Below are 23961 nucleotides of genomic sequence, written 5' to 3' on the forward strand. Positions count from 1 at the left end.
ATAATACTCTATGCTATACAGTAGGACCTTGTTGTTTATCCATTCTCTATACCATAGTTTCCCTCTGCTAATCCCAAACTCCTAGTCCTTCCCTTCCTCACCCCTCCTCCCCCTTGGAAAACACAGGTCTGTTCTCTGATTCTGTAAGTCTGGGAAACATGCCTGTTTAGATTGACATCACCACTAACTATGCATAGTGTTAAAAATACATGTTCCTGTGGTTCAGATCCCAGCTTCACCAGTTAGGTGTATGACCTTGGGCTAGTCACTTCACCTCTCTGAGCCACCTTGTCTTAGATGAAAAGTGAGGACAATGATAGAATTTACCTCTTATCATTGCTATGAGGATGGAGTGATCTAACGAATGTGAAACATTCATAACAGTGTTTGGCATGTGGAAGACAGACAGCGATGGGAGTTATCATCTTCATCGTCATCACCCTTCCCTGGAGGGCTCCTAAGAAGAGCTGCTTTGGCCCAGTTCTGACCCAACAAGCGAGAATGAACAGAACTGACCCCGGCACTCTTCCGACCACGATCAGGATGTCCACCCAAGGAGCATGGCGAGAGGACTAATGCCAGGCTCTCTGCTGCTCCTCTGCTTACAGGTTTTGACATTGGCAAGCATGTGACAGTGTTTTCTCCTTCTAGTTTTGCGGTCTCTCGCAAAACCAGTGCCCTCCACCCATCTGGCTCCAGCCCTCTCTCTGTGGCCTCACTTCCTGTTGCTATAGCAGGTCTCTCAAGCAGGATTCATCACTGCCTATCCCAAAATAAGCAGTGAGGAAGACCACACACACTTCTCTATTAATCAAAGACTATTTTTAGGAGTGAGAGAAAAATCTTTACATGATCATCCTTCCCCCTGGTTTGAGGCAGAAGCAGCAGCCGCAGCAGCTGGAAGATGATCTTCAAAGTCAAACCTACACTCCCAGTTTTTGCTTATTTCTCCACGGGGGAAACGAAATGGAAAAGGAAGCAAGGAAGAGGCAGACCTGACCTCACTCCTGCATTTAGAACACAAGCCCGAGAACCTTTTCCAGATAGTTTTTTAGTTTGTGGATGTGAAATTTGAACCGTGCCCAACCCTGGGAGGCAATCCTCGCCTCGTTATAACGTGAACTGTGCAGCATTTGCAAACCCCACAGGGCATGTGTGCAAATTCTCCTCTGGGAGCCAGCTCAGCACAGGCATTTGGTCTGACTTTTCTTCTCCCCTAATATTTACACTCAGACCACAGCACCAAGACTGCCCATAAGTAACTCTAGAGAATGCTGTATTTCTCAGACTTTCTATGAAACGAATCTTATTTCCTACTTACTGCTATATTTGGGGAGAAACTGTGTGCTTCTGGAGGTCTGGGGATGAAATAAAATGTATATGAGTTCAATAACACAGGAGAAGTAGAAGTGATTCTTTAGGGGAAAAATCTTACCTTTTAGAAGATGCTGAATACTAGATTCCTCCTCTCGATGGCCGGCATTTGAACTGATAGATTCATACGCTGAAAAACAATAAGGGTTTTACCTGAGTCTAGGAAAAAAGTCTTGCAAAAAAGCTATTTTCCTTACACCAAGATGGGGGAAAACACAGTGGGATGGCTTGATGCCTAGGTCTCCTAATGAATTAGTTTTGAAAACCCTTAGATGCCATCATTGAGGGAAGGCTGATCTAGGATTTAAAAAGCATGTAAGAAATAATAATATTTTTATTTGAGGCATTGAGGGTGAAAGCCTGTAGGTACTGTGACGTGTAAATTCGGAGAACCTGTGACAGAACAAGAACATGAAACAGTTAACTCCTGACACCCGCTGTGAGGAGATGCCCCAGATCTGAACAGCAGATGTGCCGTGGGGGCCCCAGTGCGGGCAGCGATGGGGGGATGACAGACAAGCGTGAGGAGCCCCTGCCTCCAGCTGTAGCCAAATTCAAGGGTTGGACCAGGGAGACAGGAGGGCTTCTAGCCCATCTGATTCCGGCCAGAAAGACAGGCAGGCTTTTGTACAGGCCTGATGAATTTGTTTTGCAATCTCTTCAGAGTCACTCTGGATGAGAAATATTCTCCTAGCTGCCCTTGTCAGTCAAAATGAAAACTAGTTAAAATAATGGCTGAAGAGGATTAGGATAACAGGTCAGAGAGAGGCAGTTAGGGGAGAGGTAACAGATAGCAAAGAGATCAACTGAGTGGATCTGAAATGGGTCTTTTAATGAGAAGTGTGTGTGTGTGTGTGTGTGTGTGTGTGTGTGTGTGTCAGAGAGACAAAGGTATGAGATATCAGAAAGATAGAAATAGGGAGGAAAAAGGTCATAGAGAATCAAACACATCTGAAAAAGATTTTGAGGCCTATCTAACTCCCCTGCCCTGACTCATTTCCCTATACATGTTTGTATTTATATGCTTCATCATCTCATTACTAATAATACATATACCAGAGACACTGCCAGAAAAGAATGTTTGGTTTTGCTGATTTGCTAAACCATGGTGGGGCCTGGAAAAGCCTGCTCCTCGGCGCTTTCCCACCCCCGCGTTGCACACACACAGCCACAGCACACACATATCCTAGGCTGAACAGGGCAACTTGGGATTCTGAGAGGCAACACTGGAGAGAGAAAAAGCCATAATTAGTGTTAATTGTTGACCCTACAGTTCAAGAATAGATGCTCTGGAGAATGGGAAATGAGAACAAACATTAATTATTGAGTAGGGACCTTGGAGACAGGCACGCTGGATTAAAAGGAGAGAGATAAATTGCATAATGAATGTTAATTTTCCCTCAAAGAATTGAGTGGTCGGTGGTTGGAAGGGAAAAAGAGGCTAAAACAATCATGAAAGAGAAAGCTCAATGTGTGTCAGGGTGAGAGGGTGCAGGAGGGTTATACAAACACTCTCCATCACGGCTTGCCCCTTCCTCACTCACAGCTCCAGGGAATCTGCGATCAGGGCTTTCCTTAGAACTCTTGTTATTTACCAGTCTTCTGTAGGGATGCTCAACCAGTTCCCCAAGAGCACATACGCCTGAAAACAGCCACGGTGCATGACAAGCAGAGAGGCAGTTTATTTTTACCGTGGAATTTATTTTTTGTGCATGTTGCTGGGAGTTTGACTTTAAATCAAGGGAGCTGTGGGAACCGAGGGCCACACGGGAAAAGACTGTGGTCCTGTGGGTTCCCCTATGGGGGGACTTGGGCTCCGTGGTCTGGATTTTTGTTTTACCTTAATTATAGCACCCAAGATGCATGTGCATCCCCCCCACCCAAAGTAATCCTCTTAACTGAAAGCGAAAACAGAAAATGGTAGTTTGAGTAGAAAATTGGAGATGAGGATGAGCTAAGTCACTTTAGTCGTGTCTGATTCTTTGCGACCCCATGGACTTGTCTCTCACTAGGCTTCTTTGTCCATGGGATTCTCCAGGCAAGAGTACTGGAGTGGGTTGCCATGCCCTCCTCCAGGGGCTCTTCCCAACCCGGGGATCAAATCCAAGTCTTTGAAGTCTCCTGAATTAGCAGGCAGGTAGGTATTTTACCACTAGTGCCACCTGGGAGATGAGAACTGTGGCCAATTTTGTGAAGAGACTACACACAGGCTTGTCACTGGCTGCTCAGATTCAATGTGCCAATGAGCCTCCCCACATGCGGCTGGTGGCCCTGGGGGCCGTCCCCTTGCCACGTCTGCTATATCTGCCCACTGCCTGCCACTCAGGCCCCTGGCAGCTGCTGTCTGGATGCTTCTGTAGTCGTCTGAGCACTTGGCCTTTTCTCCTGCCTGCTGCTGGCACCCCTGTTCCTGACACCCCTCCTCAGGCATCTGTGGTTTCTTGTTGCCTAAAAAGCAGCATTTCAGCTCTTTTCTGGTGCACAAGGCCTTCCCTGGCCTGGTCTTGGCGCGCCTTTCAACCCCATCTCCCCGCCTAAACCCCCTACGCCTGCCCCACAGGGCCTTCTTACAGGCCACTCATCATTTCCCCCATGGACTCTGCTTTCCTATCTCTTTGGTTCATGCTGATCCCAAGCTGGGTCATGTCTTTCTTCTTTGTTTATCTACTTCTACCAGTTTCTTAAACGTCAGTGCAAATGGGAATTCCTCTGCAAAAATCCTTTCTCAACCCAAAGGTTAGAATGCATCACACCTTCGCCAAGGCCCCTGCATCCTGTTCTTTAGGCCACTGTTTCAACGCTCACCTCATTCTGCCTTGTGGGAGAGTCAGTTGCTGGTGAATCTGTTTTCATGTGGGCTGTGAAGTCTTTGAAGGCAGCAGCCACAGGGCCTTGCGCTGAGCCCTGGGCAGTGGAAAGAGAAGAGCACTGTTTCTGGAACAGATGGGCCTGGGAACAATTATGCTGAGCTGCTCCCCAGATGTGATCACTGTGCGCAAGGGGGTTAACCTTGTGTTTCAGTTTCCTCACCTGTGATGTGAATGAAAATACTCCCTTCATCGGATTATTGGGATGATGGAATGAGATGACATAGGTGCCTGAGGATGTCTGCTCTTGGTATTAACATCCTTTTCCGTCCCTTGAACATGGTAGGCATCCTGTCCATTGATAGAGGTGTCAGACCCAGTGTCATGTGTCTTTTCTGTTTTAGGTCCAATGACATTTTATATTGGAATTTTACTTAATGCTTTACAAGATGTACTGCGTGTATGATCTGGTTTGGTTATCACAAAGCAAAGAAAACTAGGATGGCAGGTTTTGTCATAGTTGCATCATATTAAGGAACGTGGTGAACTGCTGTAGGCTCCCCAGGTGGCACAGTGGTAAAGAATCTGCCTGCCAGTGCAGGAGATGCAAGAGACGTTGGTTCGATCCCTGGTTGGGAAGATCCCCGGGAGGAGCAAATGGTAACCCACTCCAGTATGCTTGCCTGGGAAATTCCATGGATGGATGAGCCTGGCGGGCTACAGTCCATGGGGTTGCAAAGATTAGGACATGACTGAGCACACACACAAGCTGCTGTAACAAAGAGGTTCAACAAGATAAACTTTTTTTTTTCCAGGTAAGAGTCCTGAGGGAGGTGGCTAGACCGGGGTGGCTCAGCTCCATGAAGTTATCCGGGCATTGTGGTTCCTTATAACTTTTGGCTTCATCATCCCCTAGAGCACTGCCTTTTTCCATGTGTTTGAAGTTACTTCACCACTACCACCAAGTCCAAGGGGAAAGAAGAGGAAGCAGAGGAGGAAGAGAAGGAGGAGGGCAGTGGTTTCTTTTTAAGAAGATGACCCAGAAGTTGTACACATAACTTCTGTTCACATTTCATCAGCCACACCTGTCATACCTGGCTACAACGGAGGCTGGGAAATTTAATTTCTAACCAGGCAGCCATGTGTTCAATTAAACTTCATGGTGAAAATGAAGTGAATTCACTCAGTCATGTCCAACTCTTCCAGGCTCCTCTGTCCATGGAATTTTCCAGGCAAGGGTACCTGAGTGGGTTGCCATTTCCTTCTGCAGGGGATCTTCCCAACCCAGGGATCAAACCTGGGTCTCCCACATTGCAGGCAGATGTTTTACTATCTGAGCCACTGGGGAAGCCAACTTCATGGTTCAGTTCAGTGCAGTTCAGTAGCTCAGTTGTGTCCGACTCTTTGCGACCCCATGAACCATAGCACGCCCAGCCTCCCTGTCCATCACCAACTCCCAGAGTCCACCCAAACCCATGTCCATCGAGTCGGTGATGCCATCCAACCATCACATCCTGTCGTCCCCTTCTCCTCCTGCCCTCAATCTTTCCCAGCATCAGGGTCTTTTCAAATGAGTCAGCTCTTTGCATCAGGTGGCCAAAGTATTGGAGTTTCAGCCTCAACATCAGTCCTTCCAATGAACACTCAGGACTGATCTCCTTTAGGATGGACTGGTTGGATCTCCTTTCAGTCCAGGGGACTCTCAAGAGTCTTCTCCAACACCACAGTTCAAAAGCAACATATTAGGAGATTCTAAAAATAATAGGAATAATGGAAAAATATATATTGGGGAACAGATAAAATCTCTGCTACTCACAGTTTCAATCAATATTTATGGATAGTGTTCTGGGAATACCTATGGTGTTCTCTGGTGTATCCAGAAGTAAACGTGGGGGATATATCTACAGGAATTTTAAATCTCAGAGGAGAATGAAGAAAAAGAGTAAAAAAGATTAAAAAAAATGAGGGAGTGCCTGGTGAGAGACCCAGGTGGTAAGAATTAGTAGAACCTAAGATAGTAGCAGTCAGTGTGGGCTTCGGTGGTCAGGTGAGGTGGTGCAATGAAGATGAGACTTCAGCTAGTCCTTAAAGCCTAGAAACTAGAGGCAATAAGATTTAAGGAGAAGATCTTTGGCCTAAGTTGTTGCAGGAAGATCTGGGCTTGAGCCTTAGATTTGTCGCATAAAATCTGTGTGACTTTGAGCAAATCGCCATACCTCTCTGGGCCTCGGTTTCCCTTCCACAAAATGAGTTTTCAACTGTGGTCTCATAGTTCTAGTGACTCCGCACAGACCCCACAGCCAAAAATCATTTTAGGAGGGAAAGAATTAGCTGGGCTCTGAAGAAGTTGTGGGGGTGGGCGCACAGTCAGGCCATCCTCACTTTAACCTGGCAGCTCTGCTTCTACCTGTTTTATCTATAGGTATCCCCAGAAAAATCTGCTTGATAAAATGCATCCCCTACTTACACGCTGATGAACGTGATGCCTACATTCCCTCTCAACGCTAAGGTTCTCTGAAAAATTGTGAGGGGAATAGAATTTACAGCCTCGCAGGCTCTGAAAGAAAAATATAAGTATATATGCAAAAAATAAAGAGGAATTAAGTATTCTTCAACACTTCATATTGAATTTCTTCTTAAAAAAAAAAAAGGAATTTCCAGCAGATTCAGAAAGAACTATTATTTCTAATATTTTTCTTCTCTGGAAGGCATAAAGTGGTGATAATATCACATTTTCAGCCAAATACGAGGGAGGGGAGCCTTTGTATTTAGAGAAAGCATGAGAGGTTTGTGTCAAAGGAGAGGAGACCGCCCAGTGGTTTTCAGTGGCTCTCTGCAGGTGGCCAGCAGAACACCGTCCAGCGTGGGCTGCTGAGGCTGTGCTGGGTTCACTGCGGTGAGGGAAGGAACCCCGCTTCTCTCTGAAGTCCTAACAAACCCAGTGATCACTGCCCTGTGGTCCATGGGACAGACCCAAATTAGCCCCACACCAGGCCTCCTGGGAACTGCCCATAATTTCTGCAAGGGGAGGAGAGTATATGGGTCAGGACTCAGTAGAGAACAGAAACCACCAAGGTATTTTAAGAGGAAATGAAGCTGCTACAGAAAACTTGGTGTTTCCAAAGTAGCTGCAGCAGCTGCCTCTTGATACCAAGTCTTCATGAGCTGGCTTGCCGGCATTAAGTAGCCAAAGCACCTCTGCCTCATGTCTGCCCTTCAAGGCTCATGCAAGTGAATCTATTTGGCAGAACCTAAGTTGCTTTCAGGGCTTCCCTGGTGGCTCAGATGGTAAAGAATCAGCCTGAAATCTCCCCAGGTGGGAGACCTGGGTTTGATCCCTGGGTCAGGAAGATTCCCTGGAGAAGGGAATGGCAACCCACTCCAGTATTCTTGCCTGGAGAGTTCCATGGACAGAGGAGCCTGGTGGGCTACATTCCATGGAGTTGCAAAGAGTCAGACATGACTGAACGACTAACACACAGACACAATTTGCATTCAGCCTCCCTCATTGCAAAGGGTATCTGGGAAATGTGGTTTTCCGTCTACCAGCCTCTGGAGTACAGGAAGGTGGCCTGGGAGGAACTGTTGGGTGAAAATGACCATATCCAACCCTGGTTTCCTTTATTTCCACATCTGAGATCTGCTAAACCCACCAACATGATTGCTTATTAACAAACACTGACTGGGCAAAAGGGCCTTATCGCCACCCACCTTCCTTTTTACATGGAGATGGAAGGATTGTGGATTCAGAACTGAGGTTTGGAAAATGAAAACAAGAACAGTCATGAATTATTGAATAGGTGATATCCTGCTTCAGGATTTAGACAACAGAACTTCTTCATGGAGAGAGTCTCCTCGGGAAATGGGGTTATTTACTAACATACAGCATTATTGCTGGAAAGAATCTTGGAAATCATCAGTTTAGCATTTTCCAAAGTGTGTTCCAAAAACTAGTTAGATGCGCTTGACACTTTACTCAAACAAGAAAGAATTCAGTGGTCAAATAAGTTTGGGAAACACTGCATATTCTCATCTTGAGGAGCCATAACCCATATTAACATAGTAGAGGCTCCTGCAGGGAGGAATCTGCTTCACTTTGGCCCACTGGTTTCCAACTTATTTAGTCTCAGAATTTTTTTTAAAAAACAGAATGCCTGCTAACCTTCTGAGGACTTGAATTTCTATGGGACATACACTGGAAGAACTGGATTGAATTCCAGTTCCTCTTTTTCCATACGGAGAAGCTGAGTGCCAAAGCAGTGAATTCATTTGCAATGATCACAGAAATCAGGGTGGTAGAGCTGCGGACAAAACCCAAAACTTTGGACATTTAGTCCAGAGTTCTTTCTTCTTCATGCTGTCTCATCTAATGGACTTTTCCACTTTCAAATCTCCAGGCATCTTTGCTAAAGCAACAGCTGCTAAGAGATAGGCTACTCAAGGAAAAGCACATTTTGTCAAATATCCCACCAGTGTGGAAGGATCCTTTTATCCATGAGTCCCTACAACCAACCTTATCACAAAGGACAAATAGGGAGAACACAGAGAAAGTCAACCACTTTGCATATGTTTGCTTTCAGATAATTAGTGTTTTGAGAGTAACGGGGATATTCTTGGACCCTTCTTTCTGTTTACCAAATTGCAGACCATCAGGAAATGGCACCAGTATATAATCTATTATGAAAACAGATTATCCCCAAATCTAGTAACTCACTATATCTAGTGATATAGTAAGCCTTTATTATATCTCACACAGTTGCTACGAGAATCTGGGAAAGTCTTAGGCTGTGATTCTGGTACAGTCTCTTGTGAGGCTTCAGCACAGTGTCAACCAGGGATGCAGTCATCTGGAGGTTTCATTGGGGCATGACCATCTCCTCTCATGGTAGCTCATGTCTCAGAAGTCACACACCATCACTTCAGTTTATCAGAAATGAGCCTCTATGTCTAGCCCACACTCAAAGGGAGGAAAACTGGGCTCCCCCTTTTGAAGAAACAAGTGTCAAAGAATTTGTAGACATATTTTAAAACCACCACACCAAGAAAGAGCTGCAAGAGAGAAAGATGCTAATTAAATGACCAAAAATCAAGATATGATTTGGGGGTGAAAATCCATTCAGGAAAGAAAAAGTGTTAACTGAAAACTCTGAAAGAGATGAAGAATTTAAATTTGCATGGGGCTTGGAGTCCCATGCTGAATCATGGGCACAGAGATCCTTGAACTTCTTGTAATAAAGAACTCAATTAAAGATCTTCTGAGGAAAAAAAAAAAGATCTTCTGAAAGAAAACTGCTATTGCTGCCATTGTGACTAGGAGAATAAATGAAGGATTTGAATCAAGGATAAGCAACTTGAAGTGAATATCCAATGTTTTGACTTGTATCCTTCCAAGTTAAAATTTCCTTTCTTAAGCCTTTGAATTTTCTAAGTGTTGCAATATCTCAACATGACCAAGAGGGTCAAATTCCAGCTCAAGTCTTCACATCTTTTTTTTCTTCTTCTGAAGGTTTATACTCATTTCCCTATGCTATCTGAAAGCAAGATATCATGATCTAATTGCTTAAGAATTTATTTCCAAATAGATGTTGACAGAGTCTGAAAGTTTCAGAAAGATCAGACAGATCATATTCCTGCTTCTACCCAATTTTTTTTTTTTAAATTAAAAAACAACAACTATGATCTCCAAAAACTTTCCTTTGTGGCATCTGGGGTATTGCATCAATCAACATGCATTTCTTGGACGTATGATAAAGATAAGAGGTTCTCTAGGACTCTTCTAATATATTTGGGAGCTCAAAGGAAAAACAGATGTAGATAAATGCAGCAATCACAAAAGTGGGGTTGAGAGAGAGAGAAATGGGCTGAGGCTACACTGGGGCAGTTCAGTGAGTTGAGGAGGATTTATTTAGGACAATATCCCAGAAATGATGAGCCTTCCCCTGGAACTTAAAATGATTCTAAATATTTGAGGGCAATTTAGGCAAGGCTGGGAGATAAGAGAAGGGAGACTGAATGTTTGAGTCATTGAACAGATGAGAAAAGGGTGGGCCTGAATATAGTGGGAGGTGAGATTGGAAGAGTAGGATGGGGATGGTGATCAAGATGAATTTGAACAAACAGCTGTAAAGAATTTGGTGTGGTTGGAGCAAATCCTTTGCAGGAATTGAAATGTTTTTTCAGTATACTGCTTTTCAAAACAAAACAACAAGGCTTTCCCATTAGCCGAGAGCTGAACCTGTTCTATAGGCGCTTGTGGGAGATGTGGGTTTAAGGGTTTTGTCTACCACCCTGGGCCCCATCCAGTCACCATCAAGACTGCAGGTCCACCAGCCTGAAGCATATGGAGGATGGGATAGAGAGAGGACAGTGCCTGACTGACTGAAGGACTGATGATTCATTTGTTCATTATCTAGCTAGCTCACAGTGGATACCTTTAGGTTTGAGAGGCAAGTAGGATTAAATACATTGTTCAGGGGAGTAGGACAAGATAGTAGATTTTCTTTTTTTCTTATGCAAGATGGTTATTGCTCAGAGCAAGTCTTGATTTATTCAGCATAGATTTCATTTCTCTCTCTCTCTCTTTCTTTCTTTTGTGTGGCAACCATTGAAAGATTTTTTCAGTGAACATTTGCTGTATCCTGTGACGTTGGTGTCAGGGTCTGCGCTAAATGCCAGGGACACCAAAATGACGGAAACTTGATATTGACAATGTGACAACACACTTAAATATGTAACTTGAAGATGTCTCCTTTTGCTTCTGGCTTTTGCTTTGCCCGAAGGAGGGCTATTTCTCTTGGAAGACAGTGGACAAGTGTGCAGCAGATGAACAGAACCGTGTTTGCGTTCCAGCTGTTGTACCAGCTGGGAGGCTCTGACACTGGCCTCCACCTGTCTGACTCCTGCTTCCTTTAGTTCAGAACCAAGTTATTTTTACGCTTATATCATGGGACAAAGTGTGATGGAAGTTCTTAAATGCTGAATTTGGAACGCACGCATTCTTGTTTCTAGAAATCCATGTATTAATGCTAAGTGGCTACTTCCACAGCAACAGACACAACACATAAAATGAAGTAATAGTCTATAGTTGCAGGTGGCAGAGTCCATCCCCTTATTTCAATGGCATGAGGGGCCTTGGACACAAGGAAGGACTGGACCCAAAGTCATTTGAAAATACAGAGGTCCAGCCAGGGTTACTCAAATCTCCTGGCTCTGAGTCCATGCTCTTTTTATTGAGGCAGCCATGACATCACCCGTGAAACAAGTGCAGATTTTAATCTCCCTCATCAAGAGGCCTGATGGCTATAGAACTCATGCATACACATCATCAGGGTTCCTGGGTGGTTGACACTCATCACCCTCTGACTTCATTTTTTTTTTCCCCCTTTGCAAGATGGTTATTTCTCAGAGCCAACATCCCTTTTCCAAAAAGTGAACATTGCCAGAAGGGTTTTTGGAAACTGCCTTGCTATCTGTCAGGAGCCAGATGATTTGCAGCAGTGAACCAATGCTCATAACAAGGAGACCTGATTGGATTACCAATTAGCCACCTCCACCTCTGGAGGGTGGTTGGAAAGAAGAGAAAAGACGGTGTTTAGTTTGGGCAAATACCAAGAGGGCTTTATCATCCTCACAGAGGCATCAGCACAGCATATTAGGCCTCCTCCGAGCCATTCCACAGGAACGTCTCTCTCCTGATGCAAGAGCGAACTTGTTATGCAAACATTGGGTTATTGTGTCTGAACTACAGAAGCACCTCTGTGTCAGCGAGAGGAGAGAAACTGGCTGACTTGCGTCTGTTTTTAATGATGTCTCTGCTGCTGGGAAGTTTTGGAAACTGCAGGTAGAAATCTTTCCCCAAGGAAACAGGGCTGGCCTGGGCTGTCTCATCTTACCTCCCCTGACGGAAGCCCCTGGGTGCGGGTCGGCCCTGGGAAGGACAGACAGATGGTTTCTCCACCTGGACCTTGCAAGAAGTGTCCCGGTGCAGGGTCTCCGGGTTTTTCTTGAAAATAAGCTCAGGTACCAGCAGTGTTAGCACTAGAGCAGGGGAGGGAGGCCGAAGGTGGCCTGCTCTCCCCAGCAGGGAGCTGCTGGTGGGTGTGCTCAGGAGCTGGCTGGGGTGAAGAGCCGCCCTCTCCCTCCGGGGGTTCTCCAGAGCTGCACCATGTTTGGGCCCCATTGTCTAAAGTCAGTGTGGGATGAATGGGGTGGGGCTGCCACTTGCCTATGCCACTGCTTCCGTGAGGGTCTAGAAAAGAGGGGGTCCTCTGGTTTCAGGCATCCCTGCAGGGACAAGGTGAGGCTGGTGGGGACATCTTGTGTGAAGGACAGGGAGCCCCATCCTTCAAGCACGTGTGCAGCCCAGATCCTTGGCGCAGGTCTGGGAGATTCCGGCCTCTGCTTCCTGCTCTGTCAGCGCCCTTGAGCCCCACTCAGCAGCACAGCTGTGCCCTGAGGGTCAATGCTGCCACTCTTAGGGACTCCAGGGGCTGGGCCAAGGGGGAGAAGAAAACTGGATCTCTCCCAGTTGCTTAGAAAGATTGAAGATGTTTCTATGACTTGACTTACCCCATTTCTAAGGCAAAGGGGCCAGGAGAAGAGCTGGCAATCAATCACAGTGGATGCTTACAAGCGTGTGTTTATACACATACGCTGAGGCATGACGCGGGAATGTACACACATACTTACACCAAGGCGTGCACGCACGTGTCCACATACACATAGCACACGCGTACACACATGCAGGTGTGCACACATGGACAGGGATACACAGCAACACAAGCGCAGGCAAACACGCATGCTGCTTAATCACACATACACACATGAGCACACAATACATACACACACTCACATAGCTATAAAAGCACACACATGCCCTCAGACACACATGTGCCCTTGTGTGCACATTCATTTACACACACTCAACCTATGCACTTGAGGCTTCAGGCTACACTCCTCTCATAGTCACGGCCCTGTTGTTTATCCTAATCAGAGTCTCCTTTTGTAAGGGTATCCAATTAGAGATGTGTGTGCCTGTGTGTCTGTCTGTGTGTTTGGTGTGATTTGGCCCAGGCAATGAAACCTCCTAGGAATACCTTTGGTGGTGACATTACGGTACTTAAAGTTTAGGTAATTAGCTCCACAGTAAGAGAGCATCATTGCCCTGCAAATATAAAAGGGAGGGAATTGTAAGAAAAAGGTTCCATCTTGAAACAGTTTGGAAGCTTCTTTGGTGAGAGCAAAGAGGTGGGGGAGGGGGAGACAGGATTTGATTTTGACCATTTGAGCCTTAAACAGAGAAGATGCAAGCACATAACGGGGTTATTGATCCATGCATCGGATTTATGCTTACAAGGCTTCGGCTATACATGCTGGGTTTGAGGCGGGGGAGCGAGAGCGAGCAGGGTTTGAACAGTGAGGCGTCTGTCCCCGAGTGAGTGTGGGATGGGACAAATGTGGTGGTGCCTGTGGTCTCGGTGGCTCTCAGCTGCCATGTTCCTCTCTGAGTGTGGGCTTCTAGAAGCCCCGAGTGAGGCTCTACTGTTAACAGAGGTACTTTCCTCACCAAACACACCCCATCTCCTTCCTCTGCTGCTCAACCGGAGAAAGTCGCCCATCCTCTGATGAGGGAGGGACAGCTGCCTGGGCTGCACTTTGGAGAAGCTTGTCGGTTCTAGGTCTCCAGCCTGGACCCTGAGGGATTTTCAGGGCTGATTTGGACTCTGGGCAATTTTCGCTTTGTGTGCTGCCCCCACAGAAGCTGCCACTGCACTGTCTCCGTCTCCTGAGCTGTCGGCTCTGAAGGATGAGAGCTCTGAGTGGGGCTAAGCCACAGAGGGTGTGGCCCTGCCTGCCTCACCCTTCAGAAGAGATCTGGAGCCCTCTGTTCACAAGCCTCAGGCCCTGGCCTGGCCTGGGAGGGTGATTCCTTCCTGGGGCCTCTTCCTCTTAGCCTGGTCCCCTGGCAGGCAGGGCTCTGGCTCAGTGTGGACAATGCCCCGTAAGCCCAGTAGTGAGTCTCTGTGTTGAGTGCAGGGGACTGCGTCATCAGGGGTGCTGCCAGGAGGGAGGAAAGCCCAGAACAGTGTGGCAGCATGAGCTGGTGCAGAAAATCCTTTTTTAAAACATGTCCTAACTCTTGCGGAATGAGCATGGTGAGCGTTAATCCCACTGACATGGTCAGAAACACAGCTGATTCCCTTCTTCAGTGGGGTGGCTTTCAGACAGCTTAAGTGTGGCCCTGGAAGATGCTTAAAATGAGCCCAGGGTCACAGACAGGCCAAAGGGGTGCATCCATATACCCCGGGAGTGATTACCTCGTCCTGCTGCTGGAAGTTCCCCCCCAGCTGGTCTGTCACGTGCGGGGCCTGTGGGGCTGCTGCGGCCTGATGTCCTGGGGCTGTCTGGGCCTCTCTGGCTCTCTGGACTTCTCTTTCCTTTCCTCAGGGATGGTGTTGAGGTCCCCTTCTGGGGCGGAGCAACATCCTCTTCAAAAGCAAAAGGAGAAAAAGCATGAGTGAGAATCAGGATCAGCAAGAGGCAGAGGGAACCTCTTTGTTAACTCCCCGAGTGATGGCTCCTGGTGTCTAGAATTGTTTATTCCCCACATTCTCACATGGGTCTCTCTTTTTTCCAGCCCTGCTAAGGAGCAGAGGCCAGGTATCTCCCATAGTCAAGGCGGGATTACTTTTGGCCCTTCCTTGGGGAAACCTCTAAGAACTGGGAGGAACTGAACAGTGGTTGTTCTTATTCTTGTCCTGCTGATGGACTCCTGAGATAGAAGAAAGGCGAGGGAGGCTGCAAGGTCCTTCTCTAGCTGGGGAGACCCAGCCTCCAAACTCATGGGACTATTGGCTGCAGAGTTCAAACCACAAAGCAATTTTTCTAAGCAGACCAGTGATCACACGGCTCCTCTGAGTCATAAAGCACACACAGCCCCTTCCAGACGGTGGAGGGTAACAGCATGGATGATAACACTCCACAATGCACGTCCCGGCCTCCATCTCTCTCTCTTTCATTCTTTCTTCAAGTCAGCAGGGACTACTCTAGGGAGGGTGAAACCCAGTAATCTAAAAGTGATTGAGACCTTGTCTTAATCTCAGAGACAGTGGTTTTTATTTCGTGTTCAACGCACTCTTGCTGTTTGTATTGAAAAGTTGGCTTCACACACAGTCTCAAAGTACCGTAAGCCACTTTTTTTTTTACAAAGGGAAAAGGTGTCTTTACAATGGAGAAATCTAGCAGACACATCTTTAACCAAATATAGAAGTTTAACATCACCTATAATGGAGCAAATTATAACAAATGGGATAAATATAAAGGGATATTTATGTCCCTTGATATGATGCACTGGGAAGAACACATAACCAACACAGTATACTTGTCCAAAAGGTTTGATCTGAATCTAATTATGAGGAAACAGACAAACCTAAATTGAGGATAATTCTGTAAAGCAGCTTTTCAAAAATGTCAGTGTCATGAGAAATGAGACTGGGGAAGTGTTCTAGAGAAAAAGATGCTCAAGAGATGTGACAGTCAAATACAATGCATGATTCTGAGTTGAATCCTGGATTGATTGGGAAGAAAACAGCTGTAGGAAATGTTACTGGTATAATTAGAGAAATTGGAATGTGGACTATACGCTAGAAAATAGTATGACATCAACGTTAATTTTCTTGAATGTGATAATTGCACTGTGGTTATGAAGGAGAACATCCTTGCTCTTGGGAGACATATGCTGATAAGGGATGAAATGTACAAAGTCTGCAGTTAAGTCTCAGATGATTCAGCAATAAAATAAAATATGTATGTGTGTATGCATTTATAAAATCTGGCTTCATTTTTATGATATGAGAAGTGAAACAACCCAGGACTAAGCAAGTAAATGGGTCTGTGCAACCTCTGGACAGTGGGATAGTCTCACGTACTAGCTTTAAACACCTTTGCCCCAAGGACCGTTGGATGAGAAAGATTCCCAAGGAAATCTTGCCTGCTTGAACCCCCACATCCTTTTTTTTTTTTTTTTTTTAAATGCATCTGCTACCCGGTTGAGTTACACACTGAAGTAACATATTAACTAATCAAGATATCAGGGACTTCTTAGCCAGTTTCCTTTGGGCAGGGTAGTAGATTCTCGTAGGTCTAGAGGATGGACAAGTTCAAGATCCTCGGTCCCCAGTGGACACAATAGCTCAAAACAGGTGGAGGGCTGGTGAGGTGAGCAGCACTGAAGACAAAATTCCCTGGTGTTGCCGTCTTCCTGGGGGCCAGGCTGTGCCGCCAACACCGTGGTTCACAGGGGGAAGCTGCTTTCCTACCTGTCTGCTCACAGGGTGATCCTTGCCAGGTTCGGATTTTTCACAAAAAAACCTCAAATTCTTTAGGACGATCAACTCTCACGTAAGAGATATGGTAAACAAGCCCCTGCCTCAAAAATCAAAGGATTTGCATTGCCCTAATCATTAGTGATGTTGAGCATCTTTTCATGTACCCCTTAATTATCTGTATATCTTCTTTGAAGAGATGTCTAATAAGTCTTCCGTCCAGTTTTTGATTGGGTTTTTTTTTTTTTTTTTGATTTTGAGCTCCATAAACTGAAATAGCTAGTGGGAACCTGCTAAAGTACAGGAAGCTCAGCTCCGTGCCTCGTGATGACCTAGAGGGGCAGGATGGGGGGGTGGGGAGGAGGTCCAAGAGGGACAGGATGTGTGTATATACACAGTTGATTTACTTCATTTGTACAGCAGAAATGAACACAACATTGTAAAGCAATTATACCCCATTAAAAAAATGAAGTTGAAAATTAAAAATAAAGAAACTACATAAATACTATTACTGTCTTATGCTTAAAATGACAAAATAAAATTATATCATAATACACAGTTAAAAAAATCGAAGGACCATTCTCAAAACTGGAATGTGTCAAGAATGTCATGACCTGGGTTCATTGCTTTGTTTGTTCTGAGAGGCAGTGCAGTGTGAAAGTGTACAGATTCTGAGATTGGAAGGCAGCTCCGAGCCCAGTGAGGCCACTTGTAATTACGTGACCTCAGACAAGTTCCTCATCTCCCAGGGCTTCAGATATCTGATCTGTGAAATGAGGGTAGGACTGTTGTGAGGAGCAAATGAGATGAGATGTGTTAAAAATTGAGCAGCGTGCCTGGCACTGAGGAGGAACTTAAATATTAATGTGTCTCCTTCTACTTCTGATTACCACCAGTCAGAGATCACCTAGCATCTGTGATCCTGTCATCTTGCCCTTGGGGAAGGAGGTTGTTTTCTAAAAGTGAAGAGCTTTCTAAATATGGCCCATTATTTCCAACCTATCCACACCTATAAGTATATACTTTGATATATACATAATTTCAGATGTTCATATGATATTTTGAAAAAATGAAGACTTTTATTGATATTATGAACTTTTAATGAATAAACACATATTCCTAAGTAGATTAGGTTAAAAAGATAGGAGAAACTATAGAGTGTGCAGCAAATGTTTAGTAATTTGGTGCTGTTTTACATCTGCAATCAGAATATATTCCTGTGTGCTAAGTCTCTTCAGTCATGTCTGACTCTTTGCAGCCCCATGGACTGTAGCCTACCAGGTTCCTCTGTTCATGGGATTCTCCAGGCAAGAATACTGGAGTGGGTTGCCATTTCCTTCTCCAGGAGATCTTCCTGACAGAGGGATCAAATTCACGTCTCTTATATCTCCTGCATTGGCAGGCAGGTTCTTTACCACTAGTGACACCTGGGAAGCCCATAGAATATATTCTTAGGGGGTTTGATTAGTAACTAGTGAGCTAGATACGAAGTTGTTTTCACTATGGCACTTTGGTTATGGCAGCGGCTGTCTGAGCAGAAGCACCTTCAAGTAGCTGGGGAGGAGCTTTGTCCCTTCTAGCCTCGTTTTTCATGGCTGGGGACCCTGACATGTCTTGCCTTGCTCCCCTCTGGAGCAGGATCCTGTGGGATGCTGGAGGGAAGGAGTAGCTACCTTGAGGCGAGAGTGTGTCCCTGTCTGTGTCCATTGGGAGATGCACTCTTAACGCCCTTGACCTTCTTAGGGACACCTGCTTCAGGGGAGGTCTCCATGACGGCCCATGCTCTTCTTCTGTTTCTGGTGCTGACTCAGGGCATGGAGCACCTAGGAGATAGACAGAAAGCCAAGTTGTGGTAGACATCTGTGGGTTTTGCTAGCTGTCTCTTCTTTTTTTTAAACTACTTATTTTTTAATGCTTTTTATTTTATTTATTTTTCTTAGTCCCCTGAGAAGGGATTGAAACCATGCTCCCAGCAGTGGAAGCACAGAGTCCTAACCACTGGTCCATCAGGAATTTCCCAAACATTCAGCCTTTAAAAAAATTTTTTTTTGGCCACAGCATGGGGGATCTTAGTTCCCTGACCAGGAATCAAGCCTGCACCTCCTATATTGGAAGCATGGAGTCTTAACCACTGGACTGCCAGGGAAGTCCCTGTCTCTTCTTTTTGGGGACCCATCTCTGTCACTCACCCCATGTGGTTTTGGGAGATCTATTCTCTGACTCCAGGGATGGGCATGTGACTGAAGCCTGGCTATGAGGGCATCTCACTGTCTTAGCCACAGTGATTGAGTCCAGGGAGGAGGCAGAGCCCAAGCCTGGCCAATCAGAGGCAGTTTTGGTACTTTTTTCAAGAGCTTTTAAGAGGTATATCCATTCTACTGGGATTAACAAGCTATCATGGATTTGCAAGAGGCCATCTTTACATGGGGACAAACTACCTGAGAGGAAAGACTAACAGAGACGAGAGACTCAGACAAATAGTGTCCAGAGGACATTTTCTGAAATGTGGGTCCAGTTCAGCCTGGAGTTGGCCGATCCTTGACCTATCCAATCACATGAGCAAATACATTTCTTTTTTTTTGCTTAAGAGAGTTTGAGTTAGGCTTCTAACACTTGTTACTGAAAGAGTCCTCACAGACATACACAAGAAGGAGGAACTCAATGTGTTCACTTTCTCCGTATGTTATTCCTGGTTTTCATTTGGCAGTGTGCTAGCAAGCTCAATGGATCTAATAGGCTTAAGAATCTGGTGCATGATGTCCTGGTGACCTTCCTTCCAGGGTCATCATGGGAGATACTCAGGGTTCACCTGAGTCCTGCTGATAGTCCTGTCTTTACGTGCATTAAGCATGTTCTTTTAAAAGCTGGAGCACAGTCGGTTTACAGTGCTGTGTTAGTTTCAGGCGTTCAGCAGAGTGAATCAGTGAGCATGTCTTTTTATTCCAGTGTTTTGACTTCTGGGACTTTACTGACCCTGGGGAGACTGTCTCTCCCTGGGCTAGCCAAGCCCTTGAGACAGTGAAGGACCACCTGCAAGTGTATATTTCATATGGAAACTAACCAGTCTCGAGCCCCTCCCCGCTCTCCCCAGGCATGACCTCCTTTAAACAGCTCTTACACTTCCAGGCCACTATGCTGTTGTTGTTTAGTTGCCAAGTCATGTCCGACTCTTTGCAGCCCCATGGACTGTAGCACGCCAGGCCTCCCTGTCTCTGCCAGGCCACTATCACCCTGCCTTTATGCCCCCAGGGCCAGGTACCCAACAACCAGGGACAGCCCTGATGCAGAGTCTGCTCAAATTATTCCAACTAGCCAATGACAAACCTGCTTAGCCTGCTTGCCCTGCCTCGCGCATTTCTTCCTGCCAAAAATGGAATAAAGACTCTTGCCCATTCCCTGTCGCCCCCCCCAACCCCCCCGCCGCCCCTGTGCCCCCTGCCAGCACTTCTGCCTCCTAACTGACCCTGGCTTTTTCCATGTGGCCCTGTGGGACGTGGCATGCCCTCTGCTCTTGGGAACTGTGAGTAACAGACTATCTTTTCACTGGCAAGTGTCTCCCGATCTATTGGCCTTATTAGAACTGAATAACAATTTTAAAAACCCTGCATTTAAAAATACTGTAATACTGTGTGTGTGTGTGTGTGTATGTTTTAAGGAGCTGTGTAATTTTTTTGAAAGGTAAAATCTACATACAGTGAAAGCAAGCAGATCCTAAGTAAACAGTTCAATGAGTTTTGATAAGTGTATATATCCATGCAACCGACTAAGATTTAGAACATTTTCATCTTCTCAGAAAGTTCCTTTATGCATCCTTCCATTGACCAGTCTTTTAAGCTTAACAGTTATGACATTCTTCATAGTGAGAATTCCAAACAGCTGGAGAGCGAAAACTGAGAAATCAGTGGCAGTTTTTGCTGAAGTTTCTAGAAAGCTCAGAACTAGGACTTATCAAAATTGGAGTCAGCTGTTTAGAGAGTTGCCTTTTGCCTCAGGCTGCCCAGAAAATTCCCAGGGGGCAATAATGTGTCTTTGGCCAGGGTGTTGTGGAATGGCTTGGGAAGATCAGAAAGTTTCTGCTTGTGTGCAGGGTGAACTGAGTGGTCACTCAGAAGCCTCTTTCTGAGTCTTAGGTTGGAATTGATCTCTCCTTACCCACACTCTGTTAGCGCTTTGCTTAGAAGCGCAAAATCTCTTTCCTGACAAGGATTGTAGAAATCATCTAATGTTACACAATAATGTTACCTAATTCACAATCAGGAAAATGGAACAGACTCAGAGACACAGAGAACAGACTGATGGTTGCCAAGGAGGAGAAGGGGGTGGGTAGGGATGGGGTGGGAGTCTGGAGTTAGCAGATGCAAACTGGAATATATAGAATGAATACACAACAAGATCCTACTGTAAGGCACAGGGAACTGTGGTCCATATCCTGTGATAAACCATAATGGAAAAGAATATGAAAAAGAATGTCTCTCTCTATATATATATGTATAACTGAATCACTTTGCTGTACAGTAAAAATTAACACAACATTGTAAATCAACTATACTTCAATAGAATAAACTACGAAAAATCAGGAAAGTGGCTCTTCAGACAAACTTTGATCTTTCATAAAACCAAAATCCAAAGATCCAAATATCCTTTTTATCCTGGCTGCCAGGTAGCTCATCTAAATCCAGTGCTTAACAAAGGCAATGAATTCATTGCAGATGTCTGATAAAATTTATTTCTCTACTCTTTTTAACCAGGTTTTAATTTTTTCAATTTCAATTGTATATGGCATTTACTTGTTGTAAGCTGCCTGAAAATTCTTGCACCTTTATAACATCTATGGTGCCCTAGACTTACTTATGTGTATGGCTGACTGCCATTTTCTTCCACAGTTTAGCAAAATGCTCTGCTTAATGAAGGACTCAATGCATATTTTAAAAACTGAGTTGAATATGACCAGCAGAGACCTACTTGCAGATTTATCCTTTTGTTTGTTTTTTAAAAAGTTCTCTTAAGGGGGCGACCCTGGAGAGGGTTAGCCGTGATTTAGGATAGGACTGCATGAGCGGGTCCCACACCCCAGTCCTTCCTGGCCTGCCTCTTTCCCTCAGGAGACACATTCACAGGGACCCACCTCTTCTTCGTGCCTTGCCTTTTGGCGGGTGTTGGCTATGATAATGAATCTCCACAGGGAAGATGAAGAGCTCTGCTGGGGGCTCATTGGCTTTAAGTTGACTCCTCAGGGGGTCCAGGACTCTGGGTGGTTCTTCTGAGATAAGAGGTAATTTCAAAGCTTTAGGTACCTGGAGAAAATGTAAAAACAAACAGACTCCAATATGGCAGGTATCTAAATCCTGCTGGCTGCAAGGGATAAATGATATGGTATCTTATTGACTCTCCAGCATCAGAAGCTGCTGGGTGTGATGTTGCTTCTGAATCCAGGGCTGAGAAGGAAAACCGACCAACCTGGAAGCCGGTCAACTCACTAGAGGGGGGCTGCTTTGGTTGGTGGGGACTCGGTTATGTCCCCGTTAACCCAGTCTACAGCTGCTCTGAGAAGTAAAAACGTGGTAAATTCAAGAGCCTTTGTGAGGAAATACAGTCTTTCTTTCTCTTGTAGTCTGGAAACTGAGCCAGATTGACATGTTGGAGCTGAGATTTCCATGTCTGGAGAGGGAAAAATCTTGACTTGTGTCATTATGGGGAAAAAGGCAAGGCTCAGACTGTGGACTTTGCAACCTTTCAGGTAAGAAAGGGCAGAAATAGGAATACACATTTGTATGTTTGCTTGCCTTGTGTAATCTCTCTAAGCCTCAATTTCTCTTTCTGTAAAATGGGGGTAATCATACTGCCCACCTCATAAATTGCCATGAGGATTAAATGAGTTAATTATACATAGTTACAATAGTGTTTGGAACTAGGCTTATTTCTATAATATTTCTTTGAGAGAAGACTCTTCTGTCATTAGAGTTTAATACTGAATACCTAGGTGTCTCCACACATCTGAAATATGAAGATAGCTAGAAAAAAAAATCACTGTGTGTCAGGATCAACCACAGCTTTAACCCAGTTTCCTTTATGTCCAAAAAGCTCCAAAACATCGGTGTATGTCTGCACGGTGGGGGTCGGGGTGGGTGGGGGAGACAGAGGCACGAGGGGTGGTACTTAGAGCTTCCTGTTTCCAATTATTCAGAAGTTGCTAAAAATTTTTCCTTTTAGTTTGCAGCTTTTAACATATGAACTTGGCTCTATGAAATGTATATGTGTGCTGGGTTTCAGGGAGTTCAATTTCACAGGAGGAAAAATAAAAACGCTTCTCACTTTTTAGTGTTCAAAAAGAAAAAAAGATCAGACACACACACAAGCATCCTACGTGTTTAGAGTTGACTGAGGAGGAAATTCACCCAGCGACATTCAGGGTAATATGTACAGTTTTGAGACGTTAAGAAAATGATTAACCCAATGCATGCATATAGGATCTTTCTGTTCCTAGAGATCTCCACTCTCCAGGTGCCAGCTGCCCACCAACTGCCCTTTTCTGAATACCGACCTTTGTATTTTGTTTGACAAGGTTTGCATTGGGAAATCTATGTGGAAACTCAAATGGTTTGTGTGAGATATGGCTGACAAGCCAAGCCTTAAATTTCTCCATTGTAATTAAAAATTTACAGAGTTTTAATATAGTGGAAAATATTGCTTTCCTCTGCTAAATCGTATACATGGGTTGATGGGAGAGATGCCTATCCTCTGAGCCTGGCTCAGTTCTGGGATGATCTGTGTGTGAGACTGAGGACTTTCCTTGGGCCTGGGTGACCCTGGCAGGTCAGGCCTGCTGTTTACTCCTGGTCCAAAGGAACCTGAAAAACCAGAGGTCCTTCTGGTGTGAATGGAAAGATTGAGATCATCTCAGACATAGGGAGCCTGAGAAAATCCTGAACAGACAGAGAACAACCTCCTCACTGGCAGTGGGGCCACCTGGCATGCCCACGACTCCTCATGGCCACTTCAGATGGCACAAATCCCCACTGACGTCGCTGTTGGTCCCTGTTGGACACAAGGCACTTTCACACAAGCGCTTCATTTCCTTTCATCTTCCATCAGCCCTGTGAGGGCTGTGCGCAGAGGAGAAGCCACTCAGCGGTGAACCACTCGCCCAAGTCACCCAGCTGCCACGATGGCTGAACATTCCAGAGCTCCTGCTCAGTCCCACTCGGCACAAGTTCAGGAAGATGTACCTGAAACTTCTGAAGGGGGAAGCCCCTTCACTCTCACCTGAGACTTCTGAGAGGGTTGATAAACCTGCAAAATTTATCCTACATTTTCAAAGGTGACAGACCCTCAGTGAAGCAAAACCCTTGCCAGGTTCCAAGCATTTTGAGTCTGAAGTGGGTCAGCTGCTGACAAACTCAAATTCGGTCCTTACATGCTTACAGATAACCCTCAGCCCCTTAACAGAGTAAAGGGCT

At 45.4% G+C, this 23961-nt stretch overlaps 1 protein-coding gene across 1 annotated transcript in view; it reads right to left on the bottom strand.

The window, feature by feature from the left end:
• KIAA2012 (KIAA2012 ortholog) overlaps positions 1 to 23961 on the bottom strand; it is a 126910-nt gene that overhangs the window by 76988 nt on the left and 25961 nt on the right. Inside the window, exons 8-11 of the mRNA XM_061148997.1 lie at positions 21630 to 21798; positions 18178 to 18327; positions 14498 to 14668; positions 1436 to 1504 (exon numbers count right to left, since the gene is read on the bottom strand). Of these exons, the coding sequence (XP_061004980.1) occupies positions 1436 to 1504; positions 14498 to 14668; positions 18178 to 18327; positions 21630 to 21798 (559 nt within the window). The remainder of the gene's footprint in view (positions 1 to 1435; positions 1505 to 14497; positions 14669 to 18177; positions 18328 to 21629; positions 21799 to 23961) is intronic.

Source organism: Dama dama, chromosome 8 (assembly GCF_033118175.1).
Source record: "Dama dama isolate Ldn47 chromosome 8, ASM3311817v1, whole genome shotgun sequence".
In the NCBI taxonomy this organism is placed as follows: domain Eukaryota; kingdom Metazoa; phylum Chordata; class Mammalia; order Artiodactyla; family Cervidae; genus Dama; species Dama dama.